Source organism: Hirundo rustica, chromosome 21 (assembly GCF_015227805.2).
Source record: "Hirundo rustica isolate bHirRus1 chromosome 21, bHirRus1.pri.v3, whole genome shotgun sequence".
In the NCBI taxonomy this organism is placed as follows: Eukaryota; Metazoa; Chordata; class Aves; order Passeriformes; family Hirundinidae; genus Hirundo; species Hirundo rustica.
In genome coordinates, this window is record NC_053470.1 from 4,052,622 (window position 1) to 4,065,694 (window position 13,073).

The 13,073-nt window shown below is 54.4% G+C and overlaps 2 protein-coding genes and 5 non-coding genes across 7 annotated transcripts; all 7 read left to right on the top strand.

The window, feature by feature from the left end:
• Positions 1–87: 87 nt before the first annotated feature.
• LOC120761947 (40-kDa huntingtin-associated protein-like) lies at positions 88–1,424 on the top strand. The gene has a single exon (XM_040083739.2). It carries the CDS (start codon positions 88–90, stop codon positions 1,153–1,155), a length of 1,068 nt encoding a protein of 355 aa, XP_039939673.1. The 3' UTR covers positions 1,156–1,424.
• A 1,229-nt stretch (positions 1,425–2,653) lies between these two features.
• Positions 2,654–12,940, top strand: DKC1 (dyskerin pseudouridine synthase 1). The gene is made up of 15 exons (XM_040083740.2): positions 2,654–2,716; positions 3,013–3,074; positions 3,309–3,395; positions 3,922–4,013; positions 4,534–4,718; positions 5,173–5,237; positions 5,804–5,930; positions 6,276–6,406; positions 7,355–7,498; positions 7,910–8,030; positions 8,753–8,871; positions 9,862–9,965; positions 10,367–10,433; positions 11,028–11,186; positions 11,602–12,940. The coding sequence occupies exons 1-15, from the start codon at positions 2,701–2,703 to the stop codon at positions 11,668–11,670; spliced, it is 1,548 nt and encodes a 515-aa protein (XP_039939674.1). The 5' UTR covers positions 2,654–2,700; the 3' UTR covers positions 11,671–12,940.
• LOC120762183 (small nucleolar RNA SNORD17) lies at positions 5,353–5,597 on the top strand. The gene has a single exon (XR_005703861.1). It is a non-coding gene; the product is annotated as a small nucleolar RNA SNORD17 (small nucleolar RNA).
• On the top strand, positions 6,111–6,186 carry LOC120762181 (small nucleolar RNA SNORD83). The gene has a single exon (XR_005703859.1). It is a non-coding gene; the product is annotated as a small nucleolar RNA SNORD83 (small nucleolar RNA).
• On the top strand, positions 6,570–6,704 carry LOC120762182 (small nucleolar RNA SNORA36 family). The gene has a single exon (XR_005703860.1). It is a non-coding gene; the product is annotated as a small nucleolar RNA SNORA36 family (small nucleolar RNA).
• LOC120762184 (small nucleolar RNA SNORD17) lies at positions 8,266–8,510 on the top strand. Its single transcript, XR_005703862.1, has one exon. It is a non-coding gene; the product is annotated as a small nucleolar RNA SNORD17 (small nucleolar RNA).
• Positions 9,137–9,212, top strand: LOC120762180 (small nucleolar RNA SNORD83). Its single transcript, XR_005703858.1, has one exon. It is a non-coding gene; the product is annotated as a small nucleolar RNA SNORD83 (small nucleolar RNA).
• Positions 12,941–13,073: the final 133 nt, after the last annotated feature.

Here is a 13,073-nt window from a genome sequence, read left to right on the forward strand (position 1 = left end):
GCGAGAGGCGGGGCGGACGCCGATTGGGCGGCGGCGCGCGGCGGAGCGCCGGCCGGCGCGGCGCGTCAGTTCCGCGCTGGGCCCGCGATGCTGTCGGCGGGCGGCGGCTCCGGCCCCGGCGGGGCGGGCGGCTCCGGCCCGGGGCTCGGCAGCGACGGCGATTTCCTGTCGCGGTACCGGCTGGTGTCGGCCAAGCTGCGGCGGCGGTTCCTGAGGAAGCCGAACGTGGCGGAGGCGGCGGAGCAGTTCGCGGCGCTGGCGCGGGAGCTGCGCGCCCAGGAGAGCCTGCCCTACGCCGCCTGGTGCCAGCTGGCCGTGGCGCGGTGCGCGCAGAGCCTGTTCCACGGCCCCGCCGAGGCGGCCGCGCTGGCCGAGGCCGCGCGGCTCTTCCTGCGCCAGGAGCGGGACCTGCGGCAGCGCCTGGGGTTGCGCGGTGGCTTCGGCGAGCACGTGGCGGCGGCGCAGAGCTGCGGGGCCTTCGCCGCCCGCCTGCACCTGGAGCGGGGGCAGCCCGCGCTGGCGGCCGGGCCGTGCCTGGAGCTGGCGGCGGCGCTCCGCGACACGGGACAGCCCGCCCGCGCCGCCGCGCCCCTGCAGCGGGCGGCGGAGCTGCTGACGGCGGCGCGGCTGCCGCTGCAGGCTCTGCGCTGCCTGGCCGAGCGCGCGTCCTGCCTGCTGCTGGCCCGCGACTACGCCGGGGCGCTGGCCACGCTGACGCGGGCGCAGGCGCTGGCCGGGGCCGGGCTGGGAGGCGCGGCCGGGATCGGGGCCGCGTCCGGCGGCGCCTTCCTGGACGTGCTGGCGCGCTGCGAGGTGTCGCGGGTGCTGCTGCTGCTCCTGCTGCAGCCGCCGCCCGCCAAGCTGCTGCCCGAGCACGCCCGCACGCTGGAGCAGTACTGCTGGGAAGCGCCCGACGGCGGACCGGGCACCGGCAGCGGCACCGGGACGGGCGGGGGGCTGCCGCCGGCCGCCAGCTACCTGCCGGCCGAGCTGTTCCTGCTGCTGCAGTCGGCAGTGCTGGCGTGCCAGGAGAAGGACGCGGAGGCGCTGAAGGCGCTGCAGGCCGAGCTGTGGCCGCTGCTGAGCGCCGAGCAGAACCATCTTCTGCACCTGGTGCTGCAGGAGATGCTGAGCCCCGCCGGACAGGGGCTCTGAGCGCCGCCGCCCGCGGGGACAGGTCGGACTGGTCGCTTCAGCCGGTGCCAGCACAGACTCTATGCCGTTCTTTATTTTTAATACGAGTTCTGTAACGCAGTGAAGTAGCGGTCGATGAGAGAGCGCGTTCATCTACGCGTTTGCCTTGTGTCATGGTAAACTGCTCCCTGTATGAACTGAAAGCTGTCACGCTTGGAAAAAGTGTAGCCCTAAAGCAGAAAGGCCATTTCAGGGCAGAAGGAAACTGTTCATTAAAAGACTGGCTGCAATTTGCGTGTGTTGGAGGATTTGGGTATCTAGGAATCAAATGTTAGAGTTGCTTGTTCTAAAAAACCAACCAAACACACAGAAACCCCGTGTAAAAATAAGATTTTCATTTTTCCCCCTCCTGAAAACAACTGACACTGCAGCTAACACGAGGCCCTGAGTTTTGTGGTGGGTGAAAGGAGTTGGTCACTGACCTGCAAGTGGTTCCTGGGGTGATGGTGGCCTGACTCCAGTCTCTGTAGCTGCTGTTAACCCAGAGAACTGAGCCTGCACAGCGGCAAGTCCACTTCGGCTGAGGGAATTTGGGAACGGAATTAATGGTGGAGGTGGTGAAGTTACAGGAGTTATTGGAATGTGGACTGTTCGCTTATTTCTTTTCAGCTGTTTTCCACCTGCTTCTGTCTCTTGTTTTCCGCTTCTTGGGACATTTAGGTGAAGGCAGCTGGTCTTTAAAGGAGAAAAGACCCTGCTGTCTTTGGTGCACTCAGCTGTTGGGTACAGGCCTTGCTAAATTCCAGTGCTAGTGTACAACCTCAAGCAGGGCAGGCTTTATCCTGGAAGCTGGAGATGGCCCAAGGATGTGCATGTTGGGTGGAAAAAGAGCAATTCTAAGGTACCCAGCTACTGGTCAGTGAAACACTCTCAGTCAGCACTTCCAGAGACCTGGCAGAGGCTTTTGGAAAAAGGGCAATCCCGTTCGTACACCTGAAGCCAGAGGTAAAATGTAATTCTGTTAAACAGAAGTATTGCATCTAATTTTAATATTTGTGTCTGGAGCCAGCAATTTTTTCAAGGGCTTTTCCAGTGTGTTCTTCAAGTGTTTTTCACCTTCCACACTCAAATAATGAAGAAGTTGCCATTTTCCCCTCTGAAACGCAAACAAGAGAAGCCGGTAATTTTAAGAAGCCTTAAATACCACAAGCCTCTTTTTGAGAAGGTAAAAATGATAGTTGAGAAAGGCTCGGACCCGAACTGGATGTTATTTTATAGCTAAGTTAGCCGTGGATGCGCCAGGCCGGCAGACAAAAACAAAACCGACAAGAAAAAAAAAACAACAACAAACAGAAATATACCACACCCACGCGGCGAAATTCCTTTAGATCCGCGTCCTTCTGACAATTCCAATCGACGAAACTGGTCAGCAGAACCGTGCCTCCGCGGCGGGGGCGGGCGTTCCGAGGGCGGCGGAAGGGGCGCGGGGCGGTGCCGGTGACGCGGCGGCGCGGGGCGCGGCGGGACGGGGCGCTGCGAGCGGCGGGGACGGCACGCGGCACGGCCATGGCGGACGGGGACGGTGCGCAGCGGTGGGGACCGGCGGGGCCGCGGGGAGGGCGGCGGGAAGGGCTCGGGGAAGGATCCGCGGGGGAGGATCCGCGGGAAGGGTCCGCGGGGAAGGATCCGCGGGAAGGGTTCGGGGGAAGGATCCGCGGGAAGGGTCCGCGGGAAGGGTTCGGGGGAAGGATCCGCGGGAAGGGTTCGGGGAAGGATCCGCGGGCGGCTTTGCCCCCCCCGAGCAGCTTTGCCCCCCCCGAGCAGCTTTGCCCCCCCCGGGCCTTTGCCGCGCTCACTCCCGGCGTGTCGCTCCCGCAGATTCCAGCGTTAAGAGGCGGCGGAAGAAGGAGAAGCGGGCGCTCGCCGATGAAGATGTAGCGGTGAGAGCGGAGCGGGGGGGGTGTTACGGGGCCGTGCTCGGCGTGCCGGGTGAGCTCCCCCAGCCCCATCCGTGGAGAAGCGTTCCGGGCACCGTGGGTTGGGCTGGGACGGGCTCGCCCCGCTCCGGGCCGCACCGCGTGGTTGGCAGCGGAGCCTCTCGGGCCACGTGGAGAGGGCGGGAGCGCGGCCCGCCGGTTCCCCCTCGATGATCCCGCTTCGCTTCACCCCCCCAGGACATTCAGCACACCGAGGACTTCCTCATCAAGCCCGAGTCGCGGGTGGCCCAGCTGGACACGTCGCAGTGGCCCTTGCTGCTGAAGGTGAGGCGGGCTCTGCTCAACTCGTGCTCCCGCTCCTTTTGTCCTCTGCCCCTGGAGGACAAGCCCGCGCTGCGGGGAGCGGCGCACGTGGTGCTCTGCCTGCGGAAATCGGGTTACGGAGTCTCTCCCTGAAGTATAGTTCCACGTTTTTGTGAGTTTCCTGTGCCTTGGAAAGATCCCACCCATATTTCTTGAGTTTTTAATTTTTGGGTCTGACCCTGGCCTGTGGTGTGTGTAGACTTCCAGGTTGGTTCTGCTGAGTTTCTGGGGAATGTTCAGTTTTTCCTGCATTGTCAATGCAGGGCATTGTGCTACTTTCCCATCTCTCAGTCCAGGATTTCTATTTTCCTCGATTTTTAAAAATATTATCGTGGTTTCATTGTCGTGTCATTTTCATTTTGGAAGCGGCTCTGTCACTTAAATGTACAAATCACACCTGGTAAATCTGGGGAGATGTACTGCAGCACAGCAATACTGAAATCAAGGGAGCTTAAAAAGACTTGTACCTTCTGCTTGGATTTTGTAGCACTTTGACAAGTTAAATGTGAGGACAGCACACTACACACCTCTTCCTTCTGGTGCTAATCCCCTGAAGAGAGAGATTTCTGACTATGTTAGGTGAGTGCAATACAGGCCATAGGGGTTTATTTTTCTTTCACAGTTAATACCTTCAAAATATCTTCTGTCTGGATTCCCCTTTTACCTTTCTTCTTCACTCAGTGCCTTGCCATAATCAGTAAACATTTAAATAGGATCCACTGATCTCTCCCTATAAAGTTTTCTTTATCCTGAGGTTGTAGCAGGTCTGTGGGTGAACGTGCAAAATTCTCTGGGGTCTTCAGAAAAGTCCCTTGGCCTGCTGGGCTTTGAAAGTGTTTGGAGTTTATAGAATTTGGGGTTTTTTTAAAGTGAAGAGTGGTCATAAGGCGGGGGAGAATTCCTTGACTGTGGCTTATATCACCTGCTGTGCATGGAGCAGGTCAGCATGGGCTCACTGAGAGCTGCTGGGAGGCTCGTTGCTTATCTGGCTGTATAAAAATACATTTCTTTGCAGCCAGGACAGTATTTCAAACTTACTGCACTGTTGCCATGTCTGCCCTGATGCTTAGCCCCCATTCCCTGCCATTTTGCACTGCAGGTCTGGCTTTATTAACCTCGACAAACCCTCCAACCCATCCTCTCACGAGGTGGTTGCGTGGATCCGGCGCATCCTGCGGGTGGAGAAGACGGGGCACAGTGGCACCCTGGACCCCAAGGTGACTGGGTGCCTCATTGTGTGCATCGAGAGGGCGACACGGCTGGTCAAATCCCAGCAGAGCGCAGGTTGGTTTGATGCCCAGGGCCATTAGCAGCGAGTAGGGATGTGTGAAGTGCTTTTGGAGACAAAATGGAGATTCCTAAAACTTGAAAAGGCCAATCTTGCTTTTCAGTGCCTTGACTTTAAGGGTTGCAGGTTATTCCGAGCCGCTGAGTCCACATCCATGTTGTTTCAGGTGGTTTTTTTCATTGTTGTAAGTCAGTGAAAACACCTCTGATGTGGTTTTATGCACCAGTTGAACCTACTGCCTCAGCCTCTACCCATCCAGAGAAGAAATAAATGTAGCTTAGATTCCTTTCCCTGGAAGAATAACCAACTCTGTAATAAACCATGCCCATTTCCTAGGAGAGGTGGTAGGATTTCAGGGTTCTGGGGACGTGTGCCTACGAAGCAGGATGGACCTTGAGGTCAACATCAAATGCAAGCGGCCACTCCTGACTGCTCTTGTCATTCTTTCAGGCAAAGAGTATGTGGGAATTGTTCGGCTGCACAATGCCATTGAAAGTGAGGCTCAGCTGGCCAGGGTAAGTCTCACGTGCTCTTAGCCACGCTGGCATCTGGCATGCAGAGTGCTGGGCACTGGTCCTGGCAAGGTGTGAGGGGTTTTCAGGAGCTGTGTGATGCTCAGGTGTGCTGTGTGTGAGGTGATGACACAGTTTATCCATTCTCTGAGTGCAGTGGAGCTGCCCTCCTGCAGCACCCCAGCTCCTGTTCTAGGGTCTGGGTGCTGTGCAGCCTCCAGACATCCCGCAGTGTCCCAGTGTGTGCTGGGGGCTGCTGTGCTGTGTGGCTGGCTGCCTGCAGGAGGGGAGCAATGCTGGCAGGGTTGGAGCCCCTCTCTGGGGGCTCCATCCTCACTGGGACGAGCCGTGGTGTCTGATCACATGCTGCCATCTCATGGAAAAATCCTGGCTCTGCTCACTGGCATCTTAGCCACATCACTGGCTTGGATTTGCTTTATTTGGCATCACCAAGTCAGGATAAACCTTGTGGTTTCTCACTCCTGGAAGTGGACACAATTGCTGTGGACTCCAGGGTGCTCCTGCGTTAGGGCACAGGTGTAAACTCTCACTTCTCTTTCCCCTCTCAGGCCATAGAAACCCTGACAGGTGCCCTGTTCCAGCGGCCACCCCTCATTGCTGCTGTCAAACGACAGCTGCGAGTCAGAACCATCTACGAGAGCAAGCTGGTGGAGTATGATCCTGAGAGAAGATTAGGTAAACCAGGGCTTTCCTGCCTTCTTCTTACAAAACTGACAACTGATAAAATTTTCTGTGAAGTGGGCTGCTTTGGGCAGATGTCGTAAGACCGAAATCCTCCCATTGTCCAGCAGTAATTGCTTTGGTGTGCTGGGAAGCAAATCCCATCTCTTGTACTGCTGCACCCTTCACAGAAGAGCCACATGATGTCAATTAGATGGCATTAGCTCTCAGGGCAAAGATGACCTTCATCTATCACCCCATGCTGATGGCTCTGGGAAGGGCTGGGTGTACAGCATCTCTTGAAGGATGTGGTTTATTTATTGTCTGCCTAAAACCTCTCCATCCTGTCACGCCTCTCAGGTATCTTCTGGGTGAGCTGTGAAGCAGGCACCTACATCCGAACCCTCTGCGTTCACCTGGGCTTGCTGCTGGGCGTGGGGGGCCAGATGCAGGAGCTGCGCAGAGTCCGCTCCGGCATCCTGGGAGAGACGGTACAGTGGCACCTCAAACTAGAACAGCCCATCTGAAACAGTCACAGTTGCACGAGTTCTTAGGACTGTGTGAGTTCTACAGCGTTAGGAGCAGGTTTAGGCTCTGGGAGGAGTTTTGTGGATAGCCCCCAGGCAGTGAGAGCTCTTGCTGTAGGTGGTTTGTAACCAAAGCGTTGAGTTCAGTTCAGGATGTTGCTCCTGTTCTGGTAATTAAACTTTGGGACAGTGAGTGACTGGGAAGTGCACTGTGGTGGCTGAAAGTTTGTTTTATGTCACCTGTGTTTCTCAGCCTACAGACCCCAGTGTCCCATGAGGTCAGGAGTGTGAAGTGACTGCCTGGAGTCAGCACAGCTCAGGGAATGTGGTTCATTGGAATGAGCCTGGGAGATAGTCTTGTGTGATCTTGGACTCTCATACAGTGTTTTCACTCTGGTCTTAGACAGATCCTGCTGTTGGTCCAAACTCCAGAACTAATTTCTTTTCTTGTAAAGCAGCAGTATCAGAGTGCAAGTGCTTCCCCACCCATCTGTGCTCTTAGCACAGCTATAATCACTGGGTCATTCTGAATTCCGGGTGTTGGGTGCTCAGAGCTGCCTCAGAATTTATTCCATGTCACAGATTAAAGAGCTGGTTAATTTAGACTTCTGGTCGCTACCTTTTGTCTAAGAGCCTCAGGAATTTAAGTTAGGTCATATTTAAAAGTTTCATGTGGGCAGACCTTAGACCGTAGATCCAAATGCTGTCTGAGATTAGGAAGGTCAAAGTCTGGTAGCTTAAGCCAGGCTGATGGAAAGTATCCTTTCCTCTCTTGTGTTTTCATGCTTATGGTGGGCATCTGGTTTTACTCCCTTCCTCAAACACTATTTGCTGTTGGACTTCAGCTGTGCTGTTGTGCTTGTTTCAAGCTGGTGGCTGGTGGGAGAGTTTCGAAGGGTTTTGTCTTTGCAGGACAACATGGTGACCATGCACGACGTGCTGGATGCCCAGTGGCAGTACGACAACAACAAGGATGACAGCTACCTGCGGAGGGTCATCCTGCCCCTGGAGAAGCTGCTGACTTCACACAAGAGGCTCGTCATGAAAGACAGCGCTGTGAGTTCCTGAGGCAGTGCCAGGGCACAGACAGACTGCAAAGTGTCCTCCTGACTTGTGCAGCTGACAGAATGCACAGGGGAACAGGAGCTGTGCGATGTGCAGTGCTGTCCTGATGATGGTTCATGTAGAACCTCATATGGGCTGCTGCCAGAGCAGCACTGAGATGCAGGAGCCGTGAATTAAATGACAGAGGATGCTGATGGTTATGAGAGATCTGCCTCAAATCTTGTTTGCTGTGATAGGTGCTTTGCTTTCTCCTTCCAAAGCTCCCAAGTTTCATGTAGTGGCCAAAAATCAGTAGTTACTTTGGGATGGTATTGCTGGGGTGGTAGTGGCAGTGGGAAGCTAAAAATTAGAGACTGGTAACTCATAATAGCTTGTAAACCCTCCCATTGCCTGCATTCTCAGGTTAATGCCATTTGCTATGGAGCCAAGATCATGCTGCCAGGTGTTCTGCGCTATGAGGATGGGATTGAGCTTAACCAGGAGATTGTTGTCATCACCACGAAAGGAGAAGCCATCTGCCTAGGTAGGAAATGCCTCCTTCTCCTTGTGTCCAGCTAACTGCAGGAATAACACTGTGTGACAGTAAAGGCACCACAAATTATTTCCAGTCTGCAGAAGGTTTAATTAGTGCTCCCTGATAGGGAATGTGGGCCCAAGGCAGCTGTTTTTGGGCAGGATGTCAAGCAGCAGTGGCTGCATCAGTGCTGGCAAGGTGTGAGGGGTTTTCAGGAGCTGTGTGATGCTCAGGTGTGCTGTGTGTGAGGTGATGACACAGTTTATCCATTCTCTGAGTGCAGTGGAGCTGCCCTCCTGCAGCACCCCAGCTCCTGTTCTAGGGTCTGGGTGCTGTGCAGCCTCCAGACATCCCGCAGTGTCCCAGTGTGTGCTGGGGGCTGCTGTGCTGTGTGGCTGGCTGCCTGCAGGAGGGGAGCAATGCTGGCAGGGTTGGAGCCCCTCTCTGGGGGCTCCATCCTCACTGGGACGAGCCATGGTGTCTGATCACGTGCTGCCACCAGGCACATCACACCTCCTGGTAGATCAGTGCAAAGGGACTCCAGCAACTGCCAGCTTGACTTGAAAGGGTGCCCAGTTCTCACCAGGGGCTTCAGAGCAGCTGTGTGACAGGCAGAGTCCTTGGGGTGACACTGGTGGGAGGTGTTGGTCACCTTTGTGCTGACAGAGGCAGAACAGGCTGCCACAGTTCTGCTCTTGAGGAGTTACTGACCTCCATGCCTGCTTCTGCAGCCATTGCCTTGATGACCACAGCAGTCATTTCTACGTGTGACCATGGCATCGTGGCAAAGATCAAGAGAGTGATCATGGAGAGAGACACCTATCCCCGGAAATGGGGGCTGGGTCCCAAGGTGAGTGCTGCTGTGGGCCTGGGGTCAGTCCCAGGGCAGTGGTGGGAGCCCGGCTACGGGGATCTGGGACTCTTGAGCAGAGCTGTGCCTGTATCTTCTTCAGGGCCTTGCTGTAATTCTGTGTTGGTGGCAATTCCCAGTGCCAGTGGCAGCCCAGTGCTGGTGGGAGTGAGGCTTTCCCTCCCCAAAGAGCCTGGGGGCCAATGCTGGTGTTCAGGCATGGGCTCCTGAGATGTGTACAGCACCAGCCCTCCTCTGGTGAAGAGCCAAATGATGTGAAGTGGATGGCATTAGCACTCTGTGCAAAGATGACCTTCATCCATCACCCCATGCTGATGGCTCTGGAGGGGCTGGGCAGGAGGTTTTTTTCCTTCTGGTGCAACACTGCTCTAAATGCACACTGTGAGACACAACTGTGCCTGAAGGACAGGAGCAGTGGGAGCACACAGTGCTGGGTTCCTCTCCCACCCCTGGCATGTGGTAGCAGCTCAACAGCAGCCAGGCTGGCCTGATGCAGGTTGGACTCAGAACTCAGTGCTGAGTTCCTGTGGCTCACCCCATTGCTGTGGTTCAGGGGAAAGCTTTGGGGCTGCCTACACACCTGTCTCACAGCAAAGGTGGGGTAATGCAGGACAGTTCAAGCATTTTGGAATCCTTTGCAAAACCTCACAAACAAGTGGTCCAGCTCAAATGCTGCAGGTCATTAAGCTGGAATAACCCAAAGAGCCAGACTCCATGATGTGCAGTCGTGTTACTACTGCTGTGACTCCCCCATCAAATTAGCCATTATTTAATGATAAAAATGCCTCCTGGCTGAGATAAAGGCTTCTGTGCAGGGGAAGTTTTGTCTCATTAGTTTTAAGGTCCTTGGAACAGTGGTAAATAGGTAATGCTGTCGGCTTGGCTTGTTGCTGGATTCCCTCCTCTTAGCTTGAGGGAGGATTTTTCCTACCTGGAGCTGCAGTTTGACTTGTTGCACTTTGCTTGCAGGCCAGTCAGAAGAAGATGATGATCCAGAAGGGTCTGCTGGACAAGCATGGAAAGCCCAATGAGAGCACACCAGAGTCCTGGAAGAAGGAATACGTGGATTACAGGTGTGTGGCTCCCACAGGGTCGTTCAGAGGGGAGCTCTGTGCAGCGAGGGCTGGATGCTGCTATTTGTGCATGGATCATGTTGGGCCCAAAGCTGTCCGGACCTGTTGGGATGCAGTTTCATTTCTTGGGAGTGTGTTGCTCTTGGGCAGTGTCGGAAGGAAAGGCCCTGGAGCAGACAGTTATCCCTTTTTAGCCTGCTGTGGTTCTAGAGGGAGTCAGTCTGCCAGAGTAAACGGGGGAGGCCGTGCTGTTGCCCAGCCCAGCTGGCCCTGTGCAGGCTGCAGGTCTCCCCCACACCCACTGCCCCGGGCAGCTCCTGGGGTGCTCACAGACAGAGCCCTTGTCAGGGGACAGGGATTTGTACCACTGTCCTGTGCAGCCTTGGGATCTCTTCTTCCAGGGATACTTCCAAGAAAGAAGCAGCTGCTGATCACCAAGCTGTTTCAGAGGTGGACAGAGCTGCAAAAGTGAGTATTGCCAGTGCTGTCTGGCTCTTACTTTATGCCCCTGTTATTCCCATTATCTGCACATACCTGGACACCTGCATTTTGATGCAATGACGATTTTTAGTCCAGGGTTTTCCCATGCCTTTTGTTAGGCACAAGGTCAGTGCCCATTCACTGTTCCTTGCCTGGGGCTCCAGCAATTTCCCACCACCCAGGGCACAATTTGCAGCTCGTGGTCCTGACCATATTCAACACAAGAAAATACATTGTATGAAGCCACAATGAAGATGTGTTGAACCAGAGAACCTCTCTGGAGCCTATAGAGAGCTGCAGAAATGTCCATGCAAGAGTTGCCCCTAAAATTGCCTAACTCAGGGCTTTTGCCTGCCCTTGGAAAGGTGCAGCAACGTTTTAAACTAATATCTGGTACACAGGAAACACTGAAAAATGCAGGGGGTAATTCTGGCAGAAGGAAATCCTAGACAGTGTATGCTGGAGAGTCTGCAAGCCATCCTGTTGTTAAATTAAATGATATTTAATCAGGCAATCAGTTTTCCCCTCACCTGAGCTCTGTTGGAAGGCGTTGGTGTGTCTGACAATGTGTTCCCCCAACAGAGAAAGCGAGACTCGGAGAGTGAAAACGAGGAAGCTGTGACCCCACCGTCCCCTGCCACCCCACCACCAGAGGAGCTGAGCAAAAAGGAAAAGAAAAAGAGGAAGAAGGAGAAGAAAGCCAAAGAGGCAGCTGAGAGTGGAGAAGAACAAATAGAGAGGGTATGTAAAGAACAAATAGAGAGGGTGTGTAAAGAACAAATAGAGAGGGTGTGTAACTGGGTACTGCTGTGGTATGGTCCAGCATGGTAGGATTGCTGTCTGTCCCTAATTACCGCCAGGATTAAGGGAGCAGCAGGCTGCAGTGCGTGTCCACAGAGTGCCAGGCTTTTCCACAGCAAAGGGATCTGTTAGAGCTGCATTTTACGCTGAACTGGTGGTGGGAGATAGGGCAGGTGGTGGGTTCCTGCCAGGTCACCTCTGTGCTCTGGTGCCCTGTCAGGGGTCCCCGTGGAGGACGGTGCTGGAGTGTGCCGTGGGGAGCCTGCACTGCTTCTGGGGTGGAGCTGTTCCTCCTGAAATGAGCAGGGAGGGGTTCCTTTTTGGTGGCTTCCTGACCTTTCCAACCTCTCCACAGACCAGTGAGACCAGCAGCAAGAAGAAGAAGAAGAAGAAACAAAAGGAGGTAGAAGAGAGCTCGGAGTAAGCAACTGGGTCCAAAGCAGGCAACCTCATCAGTAAGGAGGGAAGAGTTTTAGGCCTGGAGAAGAGGAGGACTGGCTGCATGGCAGAGGAGCCAGCAAGTTCCAAGTTCTTTTCTGCTGTTTATATGAGTGAGTGGGTGTTTGCCCTGCTCAGGTGCCCCTCTTCATCCTGTTTTAAGGGTTGCCAGAGGAGCAGGGTGCCTCACTGTCCCTGCACTGGATTGATCTCTAAAGCTGAGCACCATGATGCCAACAGAAGTGGTATCTTCAGGGAAGCTGTAGCTTCTGGCTCTTCCTTGGTCCGTTTTCACCCAGAGAGGGTGGAATAACCTTTCTCTCCCCTCATGTACTGCCTCTTTGCTCCTTTTCTCCCAAGGCTGAAGCTGTTACCTGACAGTTAAAAGAAGAATGTATTGCTGCCTGGAGGAGTGGCTTTGTCGCAGCCCATGTGAATGGGTTTGCATGGGGACAGTCAGATCAGTAATTTCTGAAGGTCTGTGTTTTGTTTTAACCTGGCCACATGCTTGGCTTGACCTTCAGTTAAATGAGAACAAATAGTCCACCCAGATTATCTTTCACTCCTCTTTTTAACCTTTATCATGAAAGGATTAGAAAATCAATTCCCCCTCTTTGCTTACGGCACAAAGGGCTTGCTTCTTCACCGTGTGCCGATTCCCAAGCCCAGATGCCTCGGTGCCCTGGGCACACAGTGTGTCCCTTCTGCTGGCTCTTCGCTCTTCTCTCCTCACTTGTTGGACTGCAAAGCTTTGGTTGCCTTGCCTGGTTCTGATGGCCAATGTGCTCTGAAGGCTGGAGGGCAGGAGGTGACTGACCAACGTGTTCTTCGTGCTGCTGGGGACTGGAGTCCTGCTGAGGAAAAGCTTGGTCAGGGGCAGCTCTGCCAAGGGGCACCGGCTGTGGGCTTGAACGGTTTCAGATGAATTTGTTGCTAACCCATCAGGGGGCAAAAGGTCTCTCCTCTGTCACAGGGGTAGTGCTGAGCCAGGATTTAGCTCTTTTTAATGGGAAAGGACTTCAGGCTGTTTTATTCTGAGCTTCATCCCTGCAGAGATGCTATTAACTGTTGGTTTTACCTCGTGCATTGCTTTGGTCTTAATGGTCTATCCTCCCCTCCAGTGCTGCAGATGCAGGCACTGAGGACAGCAGCTGGTGGGTGTTACAACCTGAGCAGGGAAAAAAAAAAAAAAAAAAGGTCCTTTTTTATTTACTCTTTTTTTACAAAAAATGAAATAAAACTGGTTTTGAATGGGTGATCTTCTTGCTCCTCTGGCTCCTCCCAAAAGGTCAGTGGCGCTCATGGGGCAGATTTTACCACGTGCCCAGCCTCTGCTCCTCTCCTGAAGAAGCTGCTGGAGCAGAGAAATGGTTGTGTTGATGAGGACCA

Coding starts and splice junctions, on each gene's coding strand:
- LOC120761947 (XM_040083739.2), top strand. CDS start 88: ATGCTGTCGGCGGGCGGCGGCTCCGGCCCCGGCGGGGCGGGCGGCTCC.
- DKC1 (XM_040083740.2), top strand. Junction 5,238..5,803: donor GTGAGGCTCAGCTGGCCAGG/GTAAGTCTCACG, acceptor TTCCCCTCTCAG/GCCATAGAAACCCTGACAGG. Junction 7,499..7,909: donor TCGTCATGAAAGACAGCGCT/GTGAGTTCCTGA, acceptor CTGCATTCTCAG/GTTAATGCCATTTGCTATGG.